General features: G+C 38.2%; 2 protein-coding genes across 4 annotated transcripts in view; one reads left to right on the forward strand and one right to left on the reverse strand.

Moving 5' to 3' along the window:
• Nucleotides 1-1,982, forward strand: part of LOC134663744 (phosphoinositide 3-kinase adapter protein 1) — a 39,264-nt gene extending 37,282 nt beyond the window's left edge. For all 3 annotated transcript variants that reach the window (XM_063520231.1, XM_063520223.1, XM_063520238.1), the window contains one exon: nucleotides 293-1,982. In XM_063520231.1, the coding sequence (XP_063376301.1) occupies nucleotides 293-479 (187 nt within the window). In that variant the 3' untranslated portion in view covers nucleotides 480-1,982. The remainder of the gene's footprint in view (nucleotides 1-292) is intronic.
• A 1,438-nt stretch (nucleotides 1,983-3,420) lies between these two features.
• LOC134664002 (non-lysosomal glucosylceramidase) lies at nucleotides 3,421-27,135 on the reverse strand. The gene is made up of 17 exons (XM_063520570.1): nucleotides 26,798-27,135; nucleotides 26,571-26,659; nucleotides 26,231-26,411; nucleotides 25,509-25,671; nucleotides 20,621-20,750; nucleotides 14,993-15,292; nucleotides 14,594-14,717; nucleotides 12,124-12,249; nucleotides 11,703-11,813; nucleotides 11,097-11,211; nucleotides 10,571-10,700; nucleotides 9,714-9,855; nucleotides 7,833-7,997; nucleotides 5,701-5,916; nucleotides 5,100-5,315; nucleotides 4,331-4,557; nucleotides 3,421-3,758 (listed from the first exon to the last, which is right to left on the reverse strand). The coding sequence occupies exons 1-17, from the start codon at nucleotides 26,947-26,949 to the stop codon at nucleotides 3,523-3,525; spliced, it is 2,823 nt and encodes a 940-aa protein (XP_063376640.1). The 5' UTR covers nucleotides 26,950-27,135; the 3' UTR covers nucleotides 3,421-3,522.
• Nucleotides 27,136-27,836: the final 701 nt, after the last annotated feature.

Raw genomic sequence — 27,836 nt, forward strand, 5'->3', positions numbered from 1 at the left:
AGTATTTACGACTCGACCGGAGTTTAATTCGCAACACTAATCAATAAGTAATATTATAAAATGCGAAAGTATAATTTCTGTCTGTCCTCTCTGACCTCTTCACGCTTAAACCGCTGAACCGATTTAGATGAAATTTGGTATAGAGATTGTTCGAGGCCAGTGAATTACTTAATTTAGTTTTTATCAACAATCATCATTATTCCACGGAGATAATGGCGCAGGCATAAGCTAGTTAATTATAAATACATCAATGAAAGTACTGTCGATACTGAAGTAACATGTTACCTTTCAGAGGTCACATGGCCACAATAGTGGAGCGCGAAACGTCAGCGTCCCGGGAGCGCTTGGACTGCGACTCGGACACCAGCAGCACGCACCTCCGCATGAACTTCCCGCGCGACCGCCCCGCCCCCGCCGGCCGCTGCGACGACCGCGACGGCGCGCACATGTACATGAACATATCCGCCACGCACACCTAGCATGGCGGATGACACGAGCCTGTTGTGTCGTGGAGGGTACCTCGCCCCTTAGCCGCCCAAAACAGACCAACCCATTGAGCCCACGCGATGCTGCTGGACATACTTTGTACTGACGCTCCGCTTTAAGAATACCAAATTGTTTTTTTATAGTTTCCATAGCACGAGTAATAATGACGGGCAAAGTTGAAGGCACGAGACCTCAGGGCCCTCCTCCTACTAGATGGTGTGCTCAAATTACGGCACCTATGCAATTAAAACTGCACGAGGCCATGCGCATGGCGGGGAACAGAACCCTATTTAGGAACCTGGTCTTCAGCAGAAGGATATGATGTCACGATCCTCAGTATTGAGGGACCGACTGAAGAAGAAGCACGACATAGAGGCTTTGCGCCACATTGTTACAAATCTAATTGTTTTCTGTACAGCAAGATGGTTGATTCACACGTCCACCTTGTAGATACGATTGTGATCATTACAGTCGTTGGTATGTAGCTCCCATACAATCGTTTTTGGTCGTCGTTATGTAACGCGTGTCGACACCTTTCTTTTCAACTAACTCTTTACTAAATATGCATATTGCATTTACAAAAATACATACTAGCTCACATAAATAAGCTAAATACATACATACACAAATAAACAAATAAATATTGTGTAGTTACATTCCAAGTATTACGACAACCAACCAGAATACATACATATTATCTTCGGTTTGCCTTCTAAAATATAGATTAATGGGTACTGAGTTGTCGAAATCAGTTGAAATTCACTGCAATCAGAACGCATAGACTTCATTATTTATGATCGCACCTACATTGAACTCGAAAGAAATAGAGTTGGGTCGCCCACATAATTCGATTTCTAAAAACTTGCCTATTTTGTGTAAATCAAACAGAAAATATATGTTTTGTTACAGTAGGTATATTTGACTCCCTGCCGCTCTAAGATCACGTGAAAAGGTACTTGTATTGTAAAAACTTAAGACTCAAATGAGAAGTAGGTAACTGTTTCTAATTGCAATGTGCTCTACTAAATATATTGCTCATTTTGTTGTTGTTGGGCAAATATGACACTTTCAACGAATTTTGAAGACTGAAAAGTTAACGTAATTTTATGTAAATATTGTGTAAATAAAATATACCTACTGTTTGAATTAGATTTATAGTTTTCTATTTATTATCTAAAGTAATGCATTCGTGTTTAATATTATTATTATATGTAGTACAAAATATATTCTTTAGTGTAAAGTTCGTACAACATTCGTACAAATTACATATGCAGCATCAATAGAATTAAGAACTACGAGGGATAGTGACAATATTCTTGTAAAACATGTTTTTTCTATACTAATCGTAATCTATTGTTGCTACAAATGCTTAGAAAATGGGAATCTCAATAGAAACGAAGGTTTTTTATACGTAATTTTGTATTAATGTGACCGAAATCGCATTTATTTTTCCTATATAATATAATCTTTGAAATATAAAGTAAAAATAAGATAAATGGTATTTATTATTTCACCAACCCTATACATATAAGACCAACATTTGGTTTTCGGATATAAGTTTTAAGTACAAAATTCATTAATAATGAGCATATAAACTTTAAGAATACGCCCATAATTTCCTATTTAAGTACATTAGTCATGTTTAATAATTAAGAGAAAAAATTACAACTAGATTGATAAATAAATTATTAAAATTTAATATAAAATACAATACTCTCGTTGCAATTTCATTGGTGTAAACGTTAACTATTGGTTAAGTAATTACATTAAATAAATGCATTAATAAATAATTATATATCAAAAACAAACTTTTTCAAAAAGTTGCTTCACCGTTAGCATAATATCATACACAATATCACATTGATTTATGTTGAATTTTCACCCTATAGTTCGTTTTTTTTAGCATTAGAATGAACTTGCAACAAGGTAAGCGATCTTGGCATGTCTTTTAATTGAAAAACGCTCTTTTTAAAAATCAATAACTATTACTTATGAAAGCAGAAGAATATAAGTGATCGTATTAGATTCATAATTGTTACATATTTGCCGTAACTTATTTTTAAAATGTGTTTTTCAATTAAAAGACACATCAAGATTGTTTACCTAATTTCTAATGCTAAAAAAAACGAAGTATAGTTAAATGATCAGATGATAAGTAACTCAAATTTTCGTAAATAAACAACGTTCGACGACATAAATACAAAAAAATATAACACTAAAACATCTGAATATTTGTGTGGTTCGGTTTGACTTTAAACATCACAATATCACATACCTACAAGTAAATAAAGCAAGTTGAAAACGATCGTTTCACCAAAAATATAATATAAATATCACATATACGTAGTGTATAGGTATCTACATCGACACTAATTGAATTTAGAAAAATGCACTTGATTAGTATAGGTACGGTCGACTCTTTAGCTACTTAAATCTACGTAGTGATTTAGAAATGGAGTTTACGGAGCAATTGGGTGCAGAAGTATATTTGCCTTGTTTAGGTATAAATGATATTATTTATAATCGACTGTTAAAATACATTGTCATTTATAATTTAATTTAAGATAGGTAGTTATATTTTATTTCGGTTTAGAAGACTGAAGTATAAGGAACTCAAATATGTATACTCAACATGAATTTTAAAGTCATCGGTATCAAATCGTACAACCTCGTCAATTAATAACAATTTTAACACTTCTCGCATACAAATTTTAACAACACGACAAACAGACTAGGGAGCGGCTATAACAGCAAAGGACCAAGGCAACTTATGTCACTAAAATATCCAATCCGAACATGGTTTTTTAAAGTGCAGTCCCTAACTTTACCTTATCACTTTGACTGGCTGATGCCAGTCAATTAGGTTTCATTGTGAATTAATTTTATCATTCAGTAATTGGCATTCTTCTCCTCTTTAATCCTTTGCTGTGATAATTAACTCCCGTATCCAAAACGTCATCTAAACAAACCCAACTTCGATACGTACATTATAAATTTGTGAAACAACACAACCTTGTTTCGGAAACTTATTTTTGACTATAATCCATTGACATGATTCTCTTTGGCAACTTGTCCGTTGGCCATGGGGGTATGGACCGGGGGTGTGGTTATTATGGCTTGGTACATACCCCATATGGCAAGGGGCCGCATGTAGGCGATGGAGCGATGGTTGCCGTTCTCGTAGAGAGCCTCCGGGGTTTCGAACGATAGCCCCATTTGAGTCAGCGTGTTGTAGAGACCACCGGCCGTTTTGAACGCCTCTTCGTGCATACCTAAGACAAACGAAATAGTTATGATTGTATATTGCAACACGTCAAAGTGAGCATTGCTAGACCTGATGCAATAGAATTTACAAATGGTCTGACATGTTTATTATTTATAAAATATAAGAATATTAATACTGCTGCGAAGCGCTGGTGGCCTAGCGGTAAGAGCATGCGATTTGCAATCCGGAGGTTGTGGGTTGAAATTGAAACCCCGACACTTTTTTCGGTACTTGTGTACGAAATATCATTTGAGATTTACCAGTTGCTTTTCGGTGAAGGGAAACATCTTGAGGAAACCGGACTAATCCTAATAAGGCCTAGTTTACCCTCTGGGTTGGAAGATGGCAGTCACTTTCGTAAAAACTAGTGCCTACGTCAATTCCTGGGATTAGTTGTCAAGCGGACCCGAGGCTCCCATGAGCCGTGGCAAAATGCCGGGACAACGCGAGGAAGATGAAGATGATAAGAATATTAAATCTAACTCAAAATAAGATGTGAATAACATTGTTGAACGACCCGGAGGAGTCAGCGATGCATCAACATATATCCTAATTCATGTTGTAGAAAGTATATGTTACCTTCGTAGATCATGGTGGCAGCCAGGCCGGACACGACGCCGACCCACACCTCGCCGCTCTGCAGCGCGGTGGCGTCGGCGCGGCCGCGCTCCAGCGAGAACCCGTTCACGGCGCCCATCTTGCCGTCCATGAACTTGAGCACGTTGTTCTCGTATATGGAGCACAGTGCCTTGCGAACGTGCGCTTCGGGGAATACTGTCTCGGTGGAGCCCGAAGCACGGAGGAACCTAAAATATTAACAATAAAAAAGTTAAAAAGTTTGAACTCGATAACGGTATCTATAGTCTGTATCTTTAGGTAATTAAATAAAAGTTAACAACATCTACCCTCAAATGGCTCCTTAACCCAGTTGAGGGTAGATGAAAACATTACATGATCAAATAATTTAGGTTGAAGTCAGGTCGTACAGTAACAGATTCAGGCGGTTTTGTATTTGGGCGGTTAACCAGTAAATGTAATAAGTACCCGAAAATTTACAAATTATTTGTTTACTTTTATTTAAATACCTAAAGACACAGAGTATAATGTGTTTCAATTCAAACTACTATAACGAGATATTCGGGAGTGATAATCTAGAAAACCCAATAACCGGCAAGGTGGAGATGGTGGAGGATGGTAAGCAACCAAGTGGACCTCTTGGTTGGACAAGGCTTTCCATTCAAGCTGAAGGATTTAAAAATGACTGAACATTACCTCCAGTCACTTTTCTTCTTCTTCAATTTAAAAATGTATATGTGGAATTTAATAAATGTTTGACGGTAATATTTACCAGTGTCCGGCAAGTTGATCGGACATGAGGACGCGTTCGTTGGCCGGCCTCGTGTCGAACCGGTAGTAGGAGCCGTTCCACAGCTTCTCCTCGAAGGCGGCCTTCGCCCGCTCGAGAAGCTTCGAGAACTCCGCCGCGTCCTCTTCTAGAGAGAGCGTCCGGGCCATGCTGAGCACACCGGCCACTGCGGCCAGCCACAGTCCGCCGCAGTAGGCGCTGCACCACAAATAAATAAGATTATTTGTAGCCATTCTTTACAAAGAGAATAAATGTACCTAGTCCGATATGATACGACTACGAAATAAAATGTAATTCATTAGCTTAGAAACCAGATTCGCTCTTTTGTTTAAGAAATTTGCGGTGATAATAAAATTACGGTAACAAATAATTGATCGAAATATATAAATGGTTTACTTACATAATTACCTACTTATAAAAAGACCTACCCTAAGTATATTAATGGAAATCTAATCTTCTTCTAATGCAACAAGGTTGTTGTTAGTCTTTATATCAAACATTTGTAAAACAACAAATTAATTCTAACTCCTAACCCATTGCCACTTTGGCTATTCAAATATAAATACAAAACAATCGAACGTACCTAGGTCCAGACATGACCCAAGCGTCATAAGTCTGATCAGGGAAGCCTCCGTTCTCAATGAGTCCGTCTCCGTCCTTGTCCCAGGCGGCGGCCGCCCGGCGCACCAGCGCGGCGCACGCCGGGTACATGTCCGTGACGTACGCCCGCGCGTCCCACACCGCCGCCCCCAGCTCGGGCGCCTCCGCCTCCTCCAGCTCCTCGGGCTCCTCCACCGTCCTGGACAGAGGAGCACGCTCTTCAACTTGCAGTGGTACTGGCTGGTAGCAGATGGCCAGTGTTATGCGATGTGAACTTTATAGCTTTGTTATAAGGTCGGAATTGTGTTGGTCAATGAAAAGCGATTGAAATAAATCCATAAATGAAATATGAAGCGTTACATAATCAATTAGAAAATAACAATGAATGGAATAATAAATATTATAGTAACACTAATAAAATGTGTAGGTATGCCGGAAAAGCTAAGTGAGATGGACATATTTCGTAAATTAAACTAAATAATTAATACTGTGTCGTTACTTATTTACGACTGTTTATTCAAATTTAAAAATAATAATAGACAAAAAAATAATTAATTAATTGCAAAAAGTAACTAAGTGACTTGCGCTAGCAATCTGGGTATTTTCTTAATGAAGAATGCAATTCGTACTCCGTCACCCGCCATTGGTGTAATGTTTCTCTAATATATACAAAAGGAATGTATTATACAAACAACATGTTAGGGGTTAAGCCTAAAATTACCGCTGTTATAGTTTCGTATTAGCCGTCCTGTCCGTCTGTTTTTCTTAAGAGTGTGTTACAGGGTATGGACCGTTCAACCGTGGCCAATAACCAGGGGCGTAACAATACCACGGCTCATGGCAAATGGGGGGCAATGGAGGCCAATCAAATTGGGACCTACCCTAATTGGAACCCTATAGTTACGCCACTGCCAATAAGTAAGACAATCCTTAAAGGAATTTAGTCATTAGAATTGGCCTGATGACAGTAACAAAGAATCATGGAAATAATGGTTTCAAAGAAACGTATATGTTAATATGATTCTAAAATATGGCCCAATCTCAGTATAAACTGAAGGATTATTAATATATTCAATAAAATAAAAGTGCGAAATTCTCCACTCGGCCATTTTGACTGAAACACCAATCAGAGGCGACGTAAGAGTTGACGTCATCAATGCATGAAATATTTCTTAGAGCAACATAGACAACCTCATTGACTGTAATCCATTACGTATCTACTCGCCAAAGAGTTTGAAGGTTCAAAAAAAATATTGTTTCGCCACTAAACATTTATTACGTCCCAAAAATATTATTACACGATATAAAGTAAATATTTATTTGATATTATATAAATAAAATGCTAAATAGTACGATATTTCCCCAAAAAACTTTTTTAATTATTTGGCTGAACGGAACTATCATTGCCATGTTGGTTGTCGTAACTAGAAAAAATTAAAAAGTAAATCCGGCGCTCGGTGATTTTCACTCAAAATTTACATGTATCTAAATAATTCATCTTAAATTGCAACCGTGTGAGAGTCTTTGAATAAAATGACTTATTGTGAACAATTTTTGTAATGTATTTATCATCCCTAATCGTAATATATGGTGCATTAACAATATCATTCGGATTCAAGGGAAATTCGTAACTGTAAGTATGTAAGCAATGTCTACCACCATAATTTATGACGTCACAAATGGCGTGCGAGGCGTTTTCGCGCGAGGTTTAAACTGGCTATAATAAAATGCAATTATTTATGTTAAATCTTATGAGTGTAGCTGAAATATTGTGTTTTTCGGAACCAATACAAGTGTACCGACAATATTAACCCCTGGAGCGCCCCAGAATTACCGTAGTATGGAACTCCTATACTAGTTACCAGCACACGTGTCTGTGTAGGGCGCTCCACGTGTTAAAAGGGATTTCAAAATTTGTCATCAGGCCAATTAAAATAGTACTGTTTAAATGGATCGCCTCGATCAATAACACTCATGACTAAGAAGATACCAATGTTGGCCTGTCGATCGGGATTGTCAATGGGCATAACACATTTCAAAAAGCTTTCCTAGAGCGACCGAAGTCCGAACCGCACCCTATCCATTCCACTTAGCACCGGCCACCCGCTAGCCCACCTGTAGAGCAGGTCGAGAATGTCTTTCGGCCTGGCAGGCGCGGGCGGGGCGGCGGCGGCGGCGACGACGGGCTCGCCGGCGCCGGCCGCCTGCCCCGTGGCGCGCGCGTACAGGTCGTCCTCCGTGCCCGCGCGCACGTCGTCGATGTACGCCATCGACCGGTACCTGGCCCCAGGGTTGCCAACGACCATCACGTATCACGGTACAACAGCTTATTAGGATCCTCATCAAATGCTAGATCAGGCATATACATATAAGACGACTGGCAGAAGGCGCTCATTCCGATTGCATCGATGTTATCGATCTGTTCTCAGTACATTTTATTCCTCTTTGTTCTAGGAATTAAATGTTCATACTGTTAAAAAGCAATTCAATAGCAGTGCTTGAGGTTTAGAATTTTAAAATTAATTGTAATGTGAGTTAACCTAGCACTCTTTGTAAGCGTTACACTTTGCGGTGCCGGAGGGTCTACCGCCAACGTCGAAAAATCGAAAAGCGTTATCTGCATCTCTATCGCTTTATTGCATATTCGAGCGATAGAGATATGTATATAACGATTTTCACATTTAGTCCGTGACTCAGATTAATGAAACATCGTGAAGTCGACCAAAAGTGATATTTACTTAGGATTCATCTTTCAGCTTTCCATCGTTATGTATGACAAATGAAAATATATGTACATTGAGCAGCAATAGTTGCTAAGCGAGTGCGGTGTTTGAAGTTATCGGCTGTTGTTAAAAGAATAAGAGCGCGTCAAGGTTATTTTGAACACCTCGCCCGCTTGGCATCTTCTGCTGCTGAGTGTACATATACAATATTTTAGTATGTACCTGTCGGTGTTGAAGGGCGCGCTGTAGGGCCGTAGGTGGTCGCGGGCGACCTGCAGCACGAACTTGATGTTGAGGTCGCGCCACTAGCTCACGTCGTGGATGTTGTACGCGTTGATGTTCGAGAACTTGTGCTGCTAGTATGTACCTGTCGGTGTTGAAAGGCGCGCTGTAGGGCCGCAGCAGGCGGTGGTCGCGGGCGACCTGCAGCACGAACTTGATGTTGAGGTCGCGCCACTCGCTCACGTCGTGGATGTTGTACGCGTTGATGTTCGAGAACTTGTGCTGCTAATATGTACCTGTCGGTGTTGAAGGGCGCGCTGTAGACCCGCAGCAGGCGATGGTCCCGGGCGACCTGCAGCACGAACTTGATGTTGAGGTCGCGCCACTCGCTCACGTCGTGGATGTTGTATGCGTTGATGTTCGAGAACTTGTGCTGCTAGTATGTACCTGTCGGTGTTGAAGGGCGCGCTGTAGGCCCGCAGCAGGCGGTGGTCGCGGGCGACCTGCAGCACGAACTTGATGTTGAGGTCGCGCCACTCGCTCACGTCGTGGATGTTGTACGCGTTGATGTTCGAGAACTTGTGCTGCTAGTATGTACCTGTCGGTGTTGAAGGGCGCGCTGTAGGCCCGCAGCTGGCGATGGTCGCGGGCGACCTGCAGCACGAACTTGATGTTGAGGCCGCGCCACTCGCTCACGTCGTGGATGTTGTACGCGTTGATGTTCGAGAACTTGTGCTGCTAGTATGTCCCTGTCGGTGTTGAAGGGCGCGCTGTAGGCCCGCAGCAGGCGGTGGTCGCGGGCGACCTGCAGCACGAACTTGATGTTGACGTCGCGCCACTCGCTCACGTCGTGGATGTTGTACGCGTTGATGTTCGAGAACTTGTGCTGCTAGTATGTACCTGTCGGTGTTGAAGGGCGCGCTGTAGGCCCGCAGCTGGCGATGGTCGCGGGCGACCTGCAGCACGAACTTGATGTTGACGTCGCGCCACTCGCTCACGTCGTGGATGTTGTACGCGTTGATGTTCGAGAACTTGTGCTGCTAGTATGTACCTGTCGGTGTTGAAGGGCGCGCTGTAGGCCCGCAGCAGGCGATGGTCCCGGGCGACCTGCAGCACGAACTTGATGTTGAGGTCGCGCCACTCGCTCACGTCGTGGATGTTGTACGCGTTGATGTTCGAGAACGGCACATCCGCTGTAAAGGATATTTATCATTTAATTGCAGCCTTTTTACTATAGAACCTAGCGCTCAAATCACACGTGTATCATGTACAATTTTGCATTGGTAAAAGAAAGTATACAAGACCTTATTATCATTTAAGTCGTGTTCATTTATAAGTAAATTCTTAGAAATCATTCGTAACTGTCTGTAGACCATATTGCAACGAAATAAAGTCTATCAGCACCGAAGGTCCAAGTTCGCTCAGTTAGTACAAGCTACACAAACGCGTAAGCCTTATGAAAGCCAGCGTACCTGACAGTATAAATACTTTCTTTGAGAAATGTTTGTAATACACAGTACATACAGAGATATGACATACCTACTTCTGTACGTACATGCAATGTAATCTAGGTTATATTGTTAGGAGGATGGAGTCGAGCACAAGGAAACAGTCACGCACTCAAGCCTGTGTATAAAACTATGGACTAAAACGGAATATATGTACATATATATCTAATACCTTTAAACGAGATATTCTTGTATATTTATTTATATGTGTATATATTTCGGGGATCTCGGAAACCGCTCTAACGATTTCGATGAAGGTTGCTATAAGGGGGTTTTCGGGGGCGATAAATTGATCTGGTCTTATCTATGAGAAAACGCACATTTTTGAGTTTTTTTACGTTTTCCGAGCAAAGCTCGGTCTCCGAGATATTTTTAATAATACAAGTATAAACAATGTTACCTGGATCTCCCAAATCGTGCGGTATGGAATCCTTTATTTTGAACTTGACGGTTTTACCGTCGTATAGCGACGTCCTACACTTCTCCGTCTCCAGTGCTATGGTGTCGCGGAACATATATTGTAATACTACCTGGAAATACATGAACATATTAACAACAACGCTACCAACTTTGTACTTGTTACTGACAACTATGTATTGAATCGTCCGAAATAAATGTTTTTTTTATTTTTTTATCAGTAAATTAATTTGAGTTTTAGTAATTAGTAATCCAACAACAACTGTCATGTTTCATAGTAAATCTTTATTTAGGGAAAATCTGTTAAAAATTAATAAACCGCATATGACAGAGACAGAGTAACAAGGCATGATAGACATTATACATATAATATAGATATATTATTATTTAACCAAATTGACCACTGGGGTTGTATTGTTATCTTTTTCTCTCTTGCTACGACAATACTAGTAGAAAAGAGAACCTAGGTCATTATTATTTAAATATAAATAAAATATACAATAGCTTACTTGTAAATTAGGCCACAGCTGTGCTAAAGCGAACGACGCATAGAAGTGTACGTCATACGTATTATACATTCTATACTCGTGCCCCTCTAAATAACCAAAAAGACCGAAGTCGCGTCTGAAACAAAAAATTACAAATATGATGGCCAAGCAAATCTTGTCAGTAGAAAAAGGCGCGAAATTCAAATTTTCTATGAGAAGCTATCCCTTCGCGTCTACATTTTTTCAAATTTGCCGCCTTTTTCTACTGACAAGATCTGCTTGACCAAGTATATGTACCTTGTTGAAAAGGTCAACAGTTTGCATCTGCATAACGCATTAAAAACAGATTCCAATTTAAGAGATAGTATTCTAGATGTCACATTTTAACCCAAATTGTGGTTTATTTCTGTCATTCAAATGCCCCTTGTCCACAAAAAGTATTTACCACTTGATAAAATTTACTTACCTACTTACTTGCTTGGTTGGCGCGATAACTCAAAATGAGTCTTAGCCAACCAAGAGCCAACACAAGAGCACGCCACTTTGGTCGGTCCAGAGCGGTAAAAAATAATAAAATAATACTTAAATTTAATCCTTATCATAACGGAATAAAGTTGATAATCTCACCTAGGATCGCCTTCGGGGAATTCCTCAGCAACATCGAACCAAATGGTCCCGCCGTCGGCGATATAGTAAAGCTCGTTCATTAAGGCACCTTTTAACCAGTCTGGTATATTACTGAAAACATAGAAGTCATACTACACAACTAATTTATTAAGTACCCGTAACCAAGGGTTTTTCGGCAAATAAACAGATTATCAAATTTTAATTCGTGACCCATAAGTTGATTAATTTACAAGTTTAGTCTCCACAGTAGATTCAGTAACCATAAAAAATGTATATGTTTGAACATGCACTCTAAGGCCTAGACAAAAAGTCGTGATCATGACAACTGTCTACTAACAACTGACTCAGTTTGTCTATAAACAGAACGCAGTAAACGTTGAAATATAAAAATATATTGCACAGTAAATAAGATAATAAATACCTATTAGTGAGAATGGGATCCTGCCACTCTACGAGTTGCTTCTCCCAGTTCTTATAATTCTTAAGCGCGTAGGCGGCGATGCTGGCGCCGGCTATGCCGTCGCTGCCAAAGTATTTTGTGTAATATCTGTGGATACCACATTGCTTTAATCCAATTAAATTTTTCAAACTCATTAGCTAAAGGTTGAACACGCCAAAACTGGGGCATGTACAATCGACTATTGCTATGCAAATAATAGATATATACAAACTTTTATGGCACCTACTTGGTCACAAGACACTGGCCTATAATGTTATCAAGTTTTTTTAAATTATGTTTATTCGTTGTCAAAATGTCGAGCAAACAACATCAACAACGCGAGCGAATTTTGCACGAATACGTAGAAAATTCATTACTGAGCTACAGAGATATCGCGAAACGACTGAAATGTCCTCAATCTACGGTTTGTCGCGTATTAAAAAAGTTCCGTAAGCACCTAACAATAGATCGGAAGCCAGGAAGTGGAGGCTTGCAGGGTGTCAAGAATAAAAAAAAGGACGAGAAGGTGGTGAACATGTTTGCCTCAAATCCTAAGATTTCGTCTCGCGATGTTGCTAAAAAAGTTAAAATGTCTCAGTCCTATGTTCAAAAAGTGAAACGTAGGGCTGGCCTAAGGAGTTATAAGGCCCAGGCAGCACCAGATCGAGACTCGAAACAGAACTCATCCGCGAAGAAACGGTCTCGAAAACTTTATGAGAATTTCATAACCAAATTTGCATGCGTCGTCATGGACGACGAAACATACATAAAAGGTGACTTTAAACAAATTCCTGGGCAAGAGTTCTATACCAGCCTAAGTAGAGTAGACGCCCCTGAAGAGTGTAAATTAAAAAAACGTTCGAAATTTCCAAAAAAGTACCTGCTTTGGCAAGCAATATGTAGCTGTGGGAAAAGAAGTCGGCCGTTTATTACTACCGGGACAATAAACGGCGATATTTATAGAAAAGAGTGTTTGCAGAAACGTTTGCTACCTTTCATAAGAAAGCATGACTCACCACCTTTGTTTTGGCCAGATTTAGCCAGTTGCCACTACTCAAAACCAGTGATGGAATGGTATGCTGCAAATGGGATCGTGGTGGTACCAAAAGTGTGCAACCCCCCAAATAGTCCGGAACTGCGGCCCGTTGAAGAGTACTGGAGTATTATGAAGGGAATTTTAAAAAAGAAAGGCGGCGGAGTAAAATCGGTCCCTGAACTACAAAAGATGTGGACATGGGCGTCAAGACAGTGTTCTATTAACATGGTGCAAAGTCTTATGAGCCGTGTACGTAGGAAAGTTAGAAAAATGGCTTACTGTGTAGACCAAATCTAAAATATGGAATGTTATTTTAAACAGCGTTAAATATGCTATTAAATGTGTAAAACATAATATACTTTTTCTCAAAAATGGACGGCAAAGTCGACTTTGCCGTCTAAAAACTAGGTCGCGAAGCGCGTAGTTTATGGTCAGTCAAAAATTAAAAAGTTAAAAACATTGCAGTCTCGATTTTGGGACTGCAATGTTGTATACAAATTCCATTATTTGTCGAGTTCCAAACTTTTTAAAAGTTGAAATGACCATATCAAATGAAGGCACAGGCCCATTAAACAGCCAAACAGATGATTAGTACCGCGACTATTTAGATGTCTCAAATAGGTTGGCGTATTTTTGGCAGAAAAATACACTTCAATTTTTTTATTAAAAAAAATAAAATGGCGGCATGGGCTTATTACTGTCAAAATATATATGTAAGAACGTTGCTTTTGTAAAATATTTCTATGATATTTATATTTCTTGCACCATTTTTGAGAAAAGCACTATATATGACTCGGCTGGAAGGCTACTTGCTGGCTTCGGATTCAATTAAACGGACTCCCAAGGTCGTCCGTTTAAAACGAATCCTCAGCCTGCAAGTAGCTACTTCCGAGCCTCGACAATAATGTACTATTTCACTTTTATTATAATTTTGTACTACATTTTGTGTGCCCCAGTTTTGGCGTGTTCAACCTTTAGTTATATGTGAAAAGGTAAGGGTGGCTATCAGATATATCGGCCGAGGTGCTCAAAAATATCTGAACACGCACTCTATTTTATAGTGCCTTGACAATAGAGGCGTGTCCAGATTTTTGTGAGTAACTTTCCCGCTTTGATATATCTGATGACGACTGTACAGATATAGTGCATAATCCTTTGCCATCGTATTTTCTCGGAAACGTTCATATTAAATTTGTCATGCTACTTCAGTCAACCTCAGTACAGTTTGTACTGAGGCTGACTCAGCTGACTGTAATAGCATGACACATGACACATTCGTGCGTTTTCGTGAAAATATGATGGTAAATATCTAAATATACTTGGTGTCCTCGCATCGTGCTGGTCCTTTTAAAATCAGTAAAGTATAATTTTATGATTAACAAAGCGCTTCGAACTTATACATATTCTAAATATTACCTTCTATGAATTTTTTTGTCTTTCTTATATTTAATAATAGGCATGTCCCAGGCGAGACAGAACTCCGTCGCTCCCGTCCCTCCTGGATCCAGGGATATGACGCTCGATAGTCCTATGGAATCACCTGTAAAAATACGCTTATTCATTATATTGATAATAAATTATGCATAATACAAAGCGGCTCTTGCCTTTAAAATAAGATTCCGACCATTCGAAATGTATTTATAAAAAAATTAAAGCCTAATGTGCGCGTGACAATAAACGTTACCTACTTACAGTCAATCCGATCTTTTGATAAGGCCAATCCGGTTTAGTCACCCGTCTCAATAAAACGTTTTTATAATAACTTGTGCCTAGCGAGAATTAAAAGATATGTATGATGTATTGGCCAGTACTCACACTTGTAAATCTTTTTAGGCTTTTCCTTCTTTTCTTCAACTTTTCCTTCCGACTTATCCGGGACCTTCGGCGGTGGCGGCGTGAGACTCGGGTCCGGCCCGAGCTTGCCATGCTTCTTAAGACATTCCCACACATAGCTAGACGTCTTGGCCGCGTTCCATAGGCAATAGCCTTCGTGAATAGTCTCCTTTTCGTCTTTTTTCTTCGCCACAGTGAATGTGCACGATGTTTCGCCCACTTTTTGCTCTAGTGATACGCCACATGTGTTTTCTTCTGAATACCTCTCCATTTCTAATTTTGCTGTCAATTTAAAAGATAAATGCAAGATGTTAGATAGAATTGGGCCTCATTTAGACGGTGCGAGAACTCGTATGTTAGTTTTGCTACATTGCGTTATTTGATCGGTCAGCTGAATTGATGTAACCTCAATGGTGCGCAATGTAACTAAAATCGCATGCGAGTTCGCGCGCCTTCTATAATAAGTGAGCCCTTAGATATTCTGAAAACCAAAGATTTTGGGTCAACTCCCTCAGGTTTGGTTACTCGAAACAATCCAAAATTCATGGTCACCTTTATCACGTGATAAGGACAGGATAAAGCATTTTTCATCTTTACGTTATCACCAGATTAAACTACACGACGTTGAAGATAGCTCGAATCTCTCGTTCGATTTTGTAGTAATATTTTTTTTCAATAACTGCCATTTGTGAATAATGATGATTGAGAAGGTTATTTTCATAATTTATTTGTGTCGATCTAAATAACCACTATGATGGTTGCTAATAGCTAAGGTGTCACCAGACGCCACGTGGCGTAGGTAAATTAAAATATTACGTGATAAGATAAGCGTACCTACTTAACAACTGTGATATAATAATCTATAATATCTACTTAATATTGCTAAATCAGTGATAATGTTATCGGATATCCCATATCGTTCATTTGATGATAATTTGACACCTGCATTAACAAATCTGCTTTATTAGTAGGTAAATAAACATAAACATGCATTCTGTAACTGTCGCTTATAGACCGGGAGATAGTGACACATTTTACTGGATCATTTGTACCAGTATGGCGGTTCGTCAGGGGTCTAAGCACGTAATGAAGGAAAGAAAAATGATGGAAAAATGATGGTCATAGCGCTGGTACCGGCGGCCCAATCGCGTGGGCGTTAGTCGAACGTGTCGGATAAAATACGAGTGTCGAACGATTTGTACCACAAAAATCCTCGTATTTTCCGATAGTCCATAAAAAAGAAGTAGGCGGTAGCGTAATGCCATACTTCTCCGGTGTGACTTACAGCCCGCCATACTGAGGCGAACACATTAATTAAAAAAAAACAATTAAATCATTTGTGCCAAGCTAATTTTTGCACAGGTGATCATCGTCGAGCAGCTATTCATGGACATCACCATGCCATACTTTTCGGATGGTTCCAAATGGCCGCCATACCGCCGCAAAGGAGTTAATTTTTTTTTATTGCTAAACGATTTGTACCATCTTGTAATTTTTTTTCAAGACTTTCTGTGTGATCATAAATGGAAATCTCATAATGCCATACCTGTAGGCGGTGGCAAATGTGTACAATTTTTTTTTTTATTTCAAGTATGGTGCCTCTTTTTCCCCCTATTAGAAGTATGGCAAATATAATAATGGTCACATTGCATCATATAACTTCCAAAAATCCAAATGCCATACTGGTACAAATCGTCAAAAAATTGTTTTTTGTTTTAAGTCTTGGCCTAAGTCTCACAGTCGTCCGCCCCGTAGTTATAATCTGAAATATTTTTTTTTAGGTATAATTGTATACAAACAAACAGAATATGATGATGCCATGCTGTAAAAAAATATTTAACGTATACATAGTCGTATTTTTGAAACGTGTCGATTAAATAAGTTTTTCAAGTATGGCAGCACTTTTTCCCCCTACTATAAGTATGGCAATTATAATAACGGTCACATTTTATCAAATACTTTCCAAAAATTTAAATGCCATACTGGTACAAATCGTTTAGCAAAAAAAAAAAATTAACGCCCTTGCGGCGGTTTGGCGGCCATTTGGAACCGTCCGAAGAGTATGGCATGGTGATGTCCATGAATGGCTGCCAGTGGCGGATTTCCCATAAGGCACAGTAGGCCTGGGCCTAGGGCGGCAAGATATTAGGGGCGGCAAATTGTGACAAAAAATTCGCTGTATATAACAAAAAATAACTCAAAATTAGACCAGGCAACAAATTCTCAAAAAAATACCTATAGAGGGAAATGCTTGCAACACAATTTTTGACTTTATACCTATTTTTATTTGAACTATCTAGGAGGTGAACATATCAAAAGTCCCCGGCCGTAGCCCTTGAGCCAGGGGAAGAGAGAGGTCTCCGAAACTGCCGGACCAATTAAGTTGAAATTTGGCACACATATGTAAGTTTGTGACCCAAAGATGGACGTGTAACGTAAATAATAGTACATTGTGCAACATGGGGCGTAAGTTGAATATTGGAAACGAGAGTAAGTTAAATCGCGACGGCTTGCCGGAGCGATTTATAGGCTAAGGTTTGCAATATTATTACGCCCCGAGATACACACAATGTTTTTCCTCACACTTGCGATACAAAAAATAAGTTTAAAGACAAAAAACTGTTAATTATGGCACTAGAAACTTCATGACTCCCTAGGGAAAACGAATTTTCTATAACTCCCGCTACGCCTACGTGCAATTCCACATTTACTGAGCGAGTGTGATGAAAATGAATTTTAAATATAGCCTCCATATTTTGGGGTGTAAATGAGAAAATTTAAAAATAAAGTTTTTCAAACTATATCGTGTTACATATCAAATCAAAGAGCTCATTGTAAGAATCTCAGATTTTTTTATAATTTTAGGATAAATAGTTTAGCAGTTATTCAAGAAAATAGTTTTTAATGTTTTTGTATAGGTAAACCAGAACTTTGGGAGTATTGTCAAGAGGGCGCTCGTTTTGAATTTTATATAGCAACAATTTGTATAGTGGGGACAATGGAAATTGGCAGATGATTTTTGTTTTATTCCGACAACTTTAATAAGTGCGAAGTTTGATAAGTGCGAAGTTTGGATTTTGGATATTTCTTCAGTTTTTACGCTTAAATGGCTGACTCGATTTAGATAAAATGAATAGCGTAAAGTCAATAAGTAAGCAAGAGTTATAAGTAAGAATTTATATTGATAATTTTACAAATTAAATTATTTAACGTACCAAATATGTTCTAAATCAAATTATTACAAGACATCAACCAAATCGTGACGACCTGACTATAGTGACATTTGTCCATAAGTTTGAAACTTACCCGTCAATTCAGATGCTAATTTCGTTATGTTTTCTAATGGAAGAAATTCCTCTCCCGCACGTTTTTTTTTCCAATAAATAACTATATACACTATTTACAACTTTTTCTCTGTAAAATCTAAAACTTTCGGCATAATTATTGCAGTCTAATAATAATTCACACGAAACTAGACAAAGCAATGTTTACATTGTCAATATTGACAACTATCATAGAGGGTAGATGTTGTCTATTATTAAAATTGTTGCCATTGCTAGAAATTAGTACCAACAAATTTCCGTAACATGGCGCACCCTCAATAGATCCTGGTTCACCTATAGGTACATGAAAGTCAATGTTATTGGTAAAACTGTCACTTAAAATGAATAAGTATTTGCTTATTTTTTTCATAAAACCTTCCTATGATCATGTCACAAGGACGTTTTTTTTTTTTTTTTTAATGAAATAGGAGGCAAACGAGCAGACGGATCACCTGGTGGTAAGCGATTACCGCCGCCCATGGACACCCGCAACACCAGAAGAGTTGCAAGCGCGTTGCCGGCCTTTAAAATGGGAGTACGCTCTTTTCTTGAAGGTTTGAAGGTCGTATCGGTCCGGAAATGCCGCAGGCGACAGTTCATTCCACAGTTTGGCTGTGCGAGGCAGGAAGTTTCTGGAGAAACGCACAGTTGAGGACTGCCAACCATCCAAGTGATGAAGATGGTAATGTTGTCGCGTAGGGCGATGGCGAAAAGAAGCGGCAGGGATTAATCCGAACAATTCCTCGGAGCACTCCCCGTTATACATGCGATAGAAAATGCAGAGCGATGCCACATCTCTACGCAGCGCCAAGGAGTCAAGCCGTTCCGAAAGCCGCTGGCAGTCGACAATTCGAGCCGCTCTTCGTTGGATGCGGTCCAGAGGGAGAAGCTGGTATTGGGGTGCCCCTGCCCACAGATGAGAGCAGTATTCCATGTGTGGGCGAACCTGCGCCTTATAAAGCTGTAGGCGCTGGGCCGGTGTGAAATACCGTCTCGATCTGTTGAGCACACCGAGCTTCTTGGAGGCTAATTTAGCCTTACCCTCTAGATAACCGCGGAACTGGACTTCACTCGAAATGTCGACACCAAGGATTCCGATACTGGCTGCGGCACTCAGGGGAGTGCTCTCAAAACGAGGTGACGCGACAAACTCTAACTTTTTTGCGGCCGTATAGTTTCTAAGATATAATAAGCGAAAAACCGAAACATTTGACCTTCAAACCAAACCCCCCAACTTTTGATATGTTCACCTCCTAACGAGTCCAAAAAAGTTACTAAGTAAAAAATGTGTCCCAAGCATTTCCCTCTATAATATATCTTTCCGTTCCCTGATCTAAATGTAGTCAATATGATGGGTGCTGATGCTGAGAAAGGGGCGGCTACAAGGCTTGGGGCCTAGGGCGGCAAAGACTGCAAATCCGCCACTGATGGCTGCTCAACGATGATCACCTGTGCAAAAATTAGCTTGGTACAAATGGTTGAATTGTTTTTTTTTAAATTAATGTGTTCGCCTCAGTATGGCGGGCTGTAAGTCACACCGGAGAAGTATGGCATTACGCTACCGCCTACTTCTTTTTATGGACTATCGGAAAATACGAGGATTTTTGTGGTACAAATCGTTCGACACTCGTATTTTATCCGACACGTTCGACTAACGCCCACGCGATTGGGCCGCCGGTACCAGCGCTATGACCATCATTTTTCTTTCCTTCATTACGTGCTTAGACCCCTGACGAACCGCCATACTGGTACAAATGATCCAGTAAAATGTGTCACTATCTCCCGGTCTATTAATATTTAAATACTTGACGACCGGTCTGGCCTAGCGGGTAGTGACCCTGCCTGCGAAGCCGATGGTCCTGGGTTCGAATCCCAGTAAGGGCATTTATTTGTATGATGATACAGATATTTGTTCCTGAGTCATGGGTGTTTTCTATGTATTTAAGTATTTGTGTATTATATATATAGTTGTCTGAGTACCCACAACACAAGCCTTCTTGGGCTTACCATGGGGCTTAGTCAATCTGTGTAAGAATGTCCTATAATATTTATTTATTTATTTATTATTTACCTACTGCAATCCTAAAAAAATATGATTCTAAATATTTTATTATTTATGTAGGCGGTAATTTTTTTTATGGAAGTATGTAGTTGTTTACCTAAACAAGTTTTTCAGTACACAGATATCGATAGACATCATCATCAACTTCCCGGCGTCATCTCGGCCATAAAGCTGGCAAGTTTGAGGAGCCTGGGGTACATTGTAAACATATTGTGCAATACTGACCTAAATGCTTCTTCTTCTTATTCGCCTTGAGTGGTATTTCGGTCCAGGTTTGCGTGATGCTGACATGTCGGTGCTCTTCACTCACGTTGGTCGCGGTGAATACGAACACTGCACACGGTAGGCTACTGTCCTGCAATTTAACAATTTATTTACAAACTTTTTTCGCACTTCGGCCAATCAGATCTTAATTTCCAGCTTTAATAACAAACTTCCATCCAATCATAGTCACAAAAGCGCGCAATGACAACAGAAGAAAAAAATACAAAAAGAAATGTTATAGGCAGAGCTCGGATAGGGTGAGCGAAGACATGTCAAATTATAAGGCAAATAGCTCACCCTATCCGAGCTCTGGTTATAGGGTAGGGCGATCATTTTTGCCGTATTATATCTAAGTGTGCACTATAAAGGGATGGCCCCGGACGTCCCTTGTTAATAATTTGGTAATGCCGGTGACATAGCCTCCTAAGGCCCAAGGTCCTCCCTATAGTACTTATTCAGTTCGATGAAATTTAAATCATATTCAATTGGAATAGTCGTATTTGTTTTGTTTTGTTAAATTTTTTTATGTAATAGTCAGCAAACGAGCAGACGAGCCGCCTGATGGGAAGCGGTCATCGTCGCCCATGGACATAAGCAACACCACAGGAGCCACTTAAGCGTTGCCGACCCCGTTCACTAGTCATATTTTCAAACTAAACCAAAATCAACTCTATTCCCTGCACTATAGGTCCAATTTCAGTTGTAATATGGCAATTAGCCACTTTTAGTATTTAACAGTAACACTCTGGTTTACTACAACATAAACGCATATTGCTTGTGTAAGCATAACTAAACATGTATAAAATAGGCAAACATCTAAATAAATACGTTCATTCTTTACGCATACTTTGCTCGTGTATTAGTCATCTCCCTAGTCAACTACCCTTGCGACGTAATACTTTCGTAAGTTAGTATATCAAATAACAAGATTGGACTTGTTATACATATTGTTTCGAGCGGGTGATGGGAGTAGAAGTTAAACACCTTATGTGAGTGTATCTTATACTATAAGAACTTAAGAACGTTTATTCTCTAAATGCCTGCCTATATACAGGGTGATTCATGAGACGTGAGCAGGACTAATCCTGCACAATCAGTAACTGATAATTGATCGATCACCGTCGTATTTAGGTGAAACAACGACACTTTTTCCTATTTTTTATCTTTTTGGTGAGGGCAAATTTAACTCTCTACAATCATGGTTACCCTACAAGACCTAATTAATAAACATAAAACCTCTTTAACCGTAATGACAGCATTTTGATTATGAAGAAAATAAAGTGTCAAACAGTGATGACATTCAATTTGACACGGAATATCGGTAGTTTAGTATTCTAATTTTAGGGTGACCATGCATGTCGTAAATAAATTTATTAATTTTTTTTTTCAACACGTATGGAAAATTAACGTTAATCTCACAAATACTGATACGAAACAGTTGCTTATAATTTACAAAATGCGCAGTGTTAGTCCTGCTCACGTCTCCTGAATCACCCTGTATACACGTTAGGTTGCGCTGACACAAGCAATATGCGTTTATGTTGCAGTCAGTGTTGGCATCAATCTGAACTAAATCAATCCGGATTGATCAATCGAATTGACGCGTCAATCCGAATTGATCAATCCGGATTGATCAATTCGAATTGAATCAATTCTGATTGACGCGTCAATCCGATTGAATCAATTTGAATTAACGCATCAATCCTCAATTCGGATTAAATCAATTCTCAATCTAGATTAACCATAGTCCCTAAGATTACTTTTCAAAGGTGTAAGTTTTTGGGACTTACTTACTGGACTTAAATTCGATATCTGAGGTTCCCAGAGGTTCGAAAACATGTTCCTGATGTCAGTATTGATTTATTTTATTTATTGTATTTATTTAATTTATTTAATTTATTTAATTCATTTAATTCATTTAATTCATTTAATTCATTTAATTCATTTAATTCATTTAATTCATTTAATTCATTTAATTCATTTAATCATTTAATCATTTAATTCATTTTATTCATTTTATTCATTTTATTCATTTTATTCATTTTATTCATTTTATTCATTTTATTCATTTTATTCATTTTATTCATTTTATTCATTTTATTCATTTTATTCATTTTATTTATTTTATTTATTTTATTTATTTTATTTATTTTATTTATTTTATTTATTTTATTTATTTATTTTGTATTTTCTATTTTCTAGAAATGTCCCAAAAAAGGGCATCTCTCAATATTTCCCTCGGAAACAAGTATTGAAACCTGGGCACCTCAGATATCGATTTTGAACGCTATCGGTTAATTTCAAGGAAAGTCCCGAAAATGTTACAAAAAGGACATCCTTCATAATGCCGTCAGAAACATGTTTCGGAACCTTTGGTAAACTCGGACACCGCTTCGGAACGCATTTGGTCAGTTTCAAAAAATGGCCTAAATAAAAAGGACATTAGGTGTACATACAAAGTAATCGTCAATCCGAATTGACGATTGAGGATTGAGGATTGACCGGTCAATTCGAATTAACGATTAGTAATCGTCAATCTTCAATCAGTAGATTTAGAATTAGTTTCGTCAATCGTCAATCGTCAATTCGAATTGATCGGTCAATCCTCAATCGTCAATCGTCAATTCGAATTGATATTTTGCCAACACTGGTTGCAGTAAACCAAAGTGTTACTGTTAAACATTGAAACTGGCTAATCGCCATATTACACAGTGACTAATTCTGGATTTTTCATTTGTATGGCTGGAGGATAGGGGAGGACAGGAGAGACTGGAATTCCAGTTGACTATATTATATGTGGCGATACTGCGTACCAAATCATTGCAGCTTTAAACCCACCGTTTACTTAAAGCATAAGCTACAACAATGCAGCTATAAGATACAATAATGTATCGTTGAAAAAATGTGATTCTTGTAACGTTTGACGTGCTGCTATAATTTCATAAGGAATGAATCGGAAAGAGTGGGCATCAAGTGCATCAGTAGGTACTCGTACTATCTTTGTTACCACTCGACCAAACCTATAGCGTTTAATGACGTCCATTATCATTATCTTATCTTACTTATTTGGGCACTAGATATACTATAAAAAATCACAGATAAGTAATAATTTTGGGAAGGAAATACGATGTGATTTGTTTTTTCCGGGCATTTTTACGCTCAATTTGTAATAAAACCGTATTTAGGGTTGTATTATCTGTATGTAGCGGCTCCTTCTATAAATATTATAGCTACACATGTGGACGATTCGTCCACATGAGGACATTCTCATTGAACTGAAGAACTGCAAATACCTAGTTCATAATAAAAAAAATTGTATACCTATACTTTTTTTTAAATAAACTTTTTTATGTAGGTATTTTTAAATTTGTGAATTTTTGGTAGCTTGGTGGTCTTTTATCATTACGGCATCACGTAAAATATTAAACTCTGATCATCTTGAATATGTATGCGTCAGACTTTGGTCTAAAGAAAAAAACGTAAAACTATTTAGCATTATGTTTTGAATTAGTGCTAATTGTAGGTATACAAAAATCTAATTGAATTGATTAATTCACAAGATCATACAGACTTGTTAAATGAAACACAGCTACCTCAGTGTTACCACAATATTGGTTATTAACGCCTTAATTAACTTCTTAAACAGAAGAAGCTTTGATACCAAATATCCTTGGCATAATATACTTTGGTCAGATTGCCCAGATTCCTACAACATTATGTTATGTATCTTGAATTATGGCATAGCAGTGACAGGGCGTTTGATAATTCCGATCCCGAATTTGTTCTGGGTTTTATTTGACCTTATAGCCTTGCCTCGCCGATGAATTCTGCGATTCACTGGTTGTTTCATCAAATGTGACGTTATCTATGAAAAGGGACCTTATTGTCGATGGCGCTTACGCCATTATTAACGATGCTGCGATATAAATACAATGCTGCGCGACGCTGTACGGCGTAAGCGCCATCGACAATAAGGTCCCTTTTCATAGATAATGCCCCAAATATTTCGATTAGTTGAAATTTGCTCCTCCCTGCACCTTAGTTAATACAAGCCTGCTTCATACAGAATTGCGAGGGGCCAAAGTAATTAGTATGTAGGGCACTTACATTGAGTAAGAACACAGAACCAATTAAGACGATTGGAGCATTATGATACAACGTAATGCACTGCTTCTTCCATGGTTATTAAATGTTGTTACTGCCTAATATTTAAATGCTCACGTGAATATTTAAGAATGTTTGGGGCAAATTTTTTATTTATAGTTTATTTTTAAGCTTAGTTTTTAATTTTAGTTTGTATTTTCTATTTTAAGGCTTTTTATTGTTTAATAAATCTTAAATTTCTGGAGTAAGCAAAAAAAAAAAAGAATGTAATTATAATCGTTTTTATGTAATTTTTTCTCGTCTTTAATCTGCCTGGTCTGTCAGTAATCAAATCTTGCAAATTGACTTGACCTATTTTTTTGGTGTTGAATTGAGCTAAAAAATGTACAGTAGGCAGAGATAACTGACCACCCTTGTGCATAAAAAAACTTGTTTGCAGGGGGGGTCAGTTATGTTTGCAGCATACCATACTGCTGGTGGTATAGCATTTGTTTATTTGTATTTATTTGTTTATATACTTGTCAGGGAACATATTTAAACATTAAGTCACAAATAGGGTTCTAATGAACTCAATTGAGTTTAGGCTCATTTCAATTGACTTGCTCTACTCAAAGAATAATATAGTATGCAGTCTGCAATTATAGATTACGGACTTGTTACAAATTAAAATGATCAAAATAAAGTTTTTCTAAAACTATAGCAGGAAAACCACTACACTTTGATGAAGCATTTAATAGCAACTTACTTTATAGTTGTGTGGTATCACTGGAGATATTTGTCGACACACCAGTTTAACCCCATACTTGCCGAGGTCGTAGGTAGTCCATGCTCGGGGATAAAGTGCTGTGTACTGACAATCTGCTCCGTTTAAATTCCATTCCCATGATGATGGAGCTTTCTTTGGTTTGCTAGAGATAATTAGAATGTCACAGTCAGTGTCATAAAAGTGGTAAAATACAATAACTGTAAGATAACTAGAGTCAGGACTAAGCTAAGTTGGCAGCGATTTTGATGGCACAGACTGCACAAGTGTTATTTTAAACATTAAACTTCTATGAAATCATGATGTTCACTTAACACTTGCAAGGCCTTTGCTGACAGGCATACTGAAGGAGACTTCATATACTTAAGTAAACATTCAAAACTAAATTACTATCAAAAATCAACAAACATGTTCAAAATAAAGGTCTCTATAAGTAAACAAAATAACACCTGCAAAGTCTGTGCTATCAATCCTAACCAACTTAGCTTGGTCCGACTCTATTGCTTATTACATTACTTGTATTAAAGGGACCAATATACACACCTAAGGGACCAATATGGGACCAATTTAGTTACCATTGAAAGTATACAATTAATGAAAATGTTGAATGGCTGGCAATCTCTCTGTTTTTTTCTATATGGAATACCTACTAAATAAGTAATAAGTAGATAAGATTAACAACATCAATCAAAGATTCAACTTACTTGTAAGTAGATAAAACCGACTGGAATATTGTTTCGTTGTTAGTATTCCTTATATTAACAATAAATTGGCATTCAGGCACAGTGATGTGGTCATAAATGCCAGGGTAGAGCTGGAATCTACAAAACTCCCCCTTGTACCCTCTTCCAATGGTGCCACCGCCAATACCTCCTATTGGGCAGCCTAACAAAAAAATAGTAAAAATTTATTTAAAAAAAGAGAAACATGGTTTTTACCAAACTCTTTTTAAAAAAAAAATTTTTAGGTTACAAATAGACATAAGTAAAAGTAAATATATCTATGAAACTATTTAAAAAAAATGCACTTTTTAATATGACTTACCATACATTCTTTGAGCAGATATCATGTGAATATAGTCCATAATCGGTTTCTTCTTGCTTATTTTTTTACCAACATAATACTTTAAATATCTGTAATTACCAATGTAAGAACATAAATATTTTAAAGTTTCTTTTGGGATTTAGAGCAATAAATAAAATAATTAAGTCTATCGAACAGTCTACAACAAAATTTAAATGTTGACTACAATAGGTATAAATTTTACTCACCTAGTCGTAAGAGGCATCATATCAAACATTTGCTTAGCACTTGGTATAATAATTTGTTTGCTTTGCAAAGGATATTCATGATTTAAAGCCAATTTCAGGCCGTATTTGGGCACTTGGTCCTTTTCTTGATCGCCGATTGTATCCATTTCCATTTCGTAAAAAGATCACTGGATGTTAGCTATCATCTATACAATCAGAACAACGAGAGCTTAGACAAATTTTGATTGTATTCGTTATTCAGGAAGACGCGTCTACCTTATCAGTAGTACACAATATAACTAAAAAAATTAGGAGATTCCCATTCCCTTGCTAGCTTGGCTGACACAGTGGTCTCGCTCTCGGCTGTCGCTCAAGTCTGAAGTCTGTCAAATCACAGATCTAGACACGCGGCAGCGTGTCAAGCCAAGTTCAAGCAAAGGAACTGGCTAGCCAGCGCCGAGTGTAATATTACACGAACCACTTGGTGCCACTTTTGACCCTTCTATAACTCAAAACATCTTTGACGTAAACACATAAAACTACGTGTGTTTAATTATATCCATAAGGATATCTAGAAGCCCAAATTTCATGAAGCTAGCTCAAACGGTTATAAAGGTATGAAGGTCAAAAAGTCGTAAATTTTAAGACTGACTTATGACTTATAGTACCTAAACCTAACCTACTTCCAGATGACCTAGAAGGATGAAATTTGGAATCCAGCTTGGTTATTGTGTGTAACCGTAGGAAAAAATCTAAAAATAAAATAAAGTTAAAAAATAGGGGGGGTCCCCATACAAAAAAACCAGTTTTTATTGGGACTGACATATAAGTACCTAAACCTAACCTACTTCCAGATGACCTAGAAGGATGAAATTTGGAATCCAGCTCGGTTATTGTGTGTAACCGTAGGAAAAAATCTAAAAATAAAAAAAAGTTAAAAAATAGGGGGGGTCCCCATACAAAAAAATATTTTTTTATTGTAGCGTTGGAACCGTTACAAGCAGATATTTGTAACTACCCCAATATATGTATTATTATATTTGCTATATTAAAATAAAGT

Source organism: Cydia fagiglandana, chromosome 1 (assembly GCF_963556715.1).
Source record: "Cydia fagiglandana chromosome 1, ilCydFagi1.1, whole genome shotgun sequence".
Lineage (NCBI taxonomy): Eukaryota > Metazoa > Arthropoda > Insecta > Lepidoptera > Tortricidae > Cydia > Cydia fagiglandana.

What these genes read in the sequence shown, in the direction of transcription:
- LOC134664002 (XM_063520570.1), bottom strand. Translation starts at nt 26,949, where the DNA reads ATGGAAATGGATACAATCGGCGATCAAGAAAAGGACCAAGTGCCCAAA. An exon ending in GCACGATTTGGGAGATCCAG is followed by an intron (nt 9,856 to 10,570) that starts GTAACATTGTTT and finishes TATCCTTTACAG; the next exon opens with CGGATGTGCCGTTCTCGAAC. An exon ending in TGGGTCATGTCTGGACCTAG is followed by an intron (nt 5,316 to 5,700) that starts GTACGTTCGATT and finishes TTTGTGGTGCAG; the next exon opens with CGCCTACTGCGGCGGACTGT.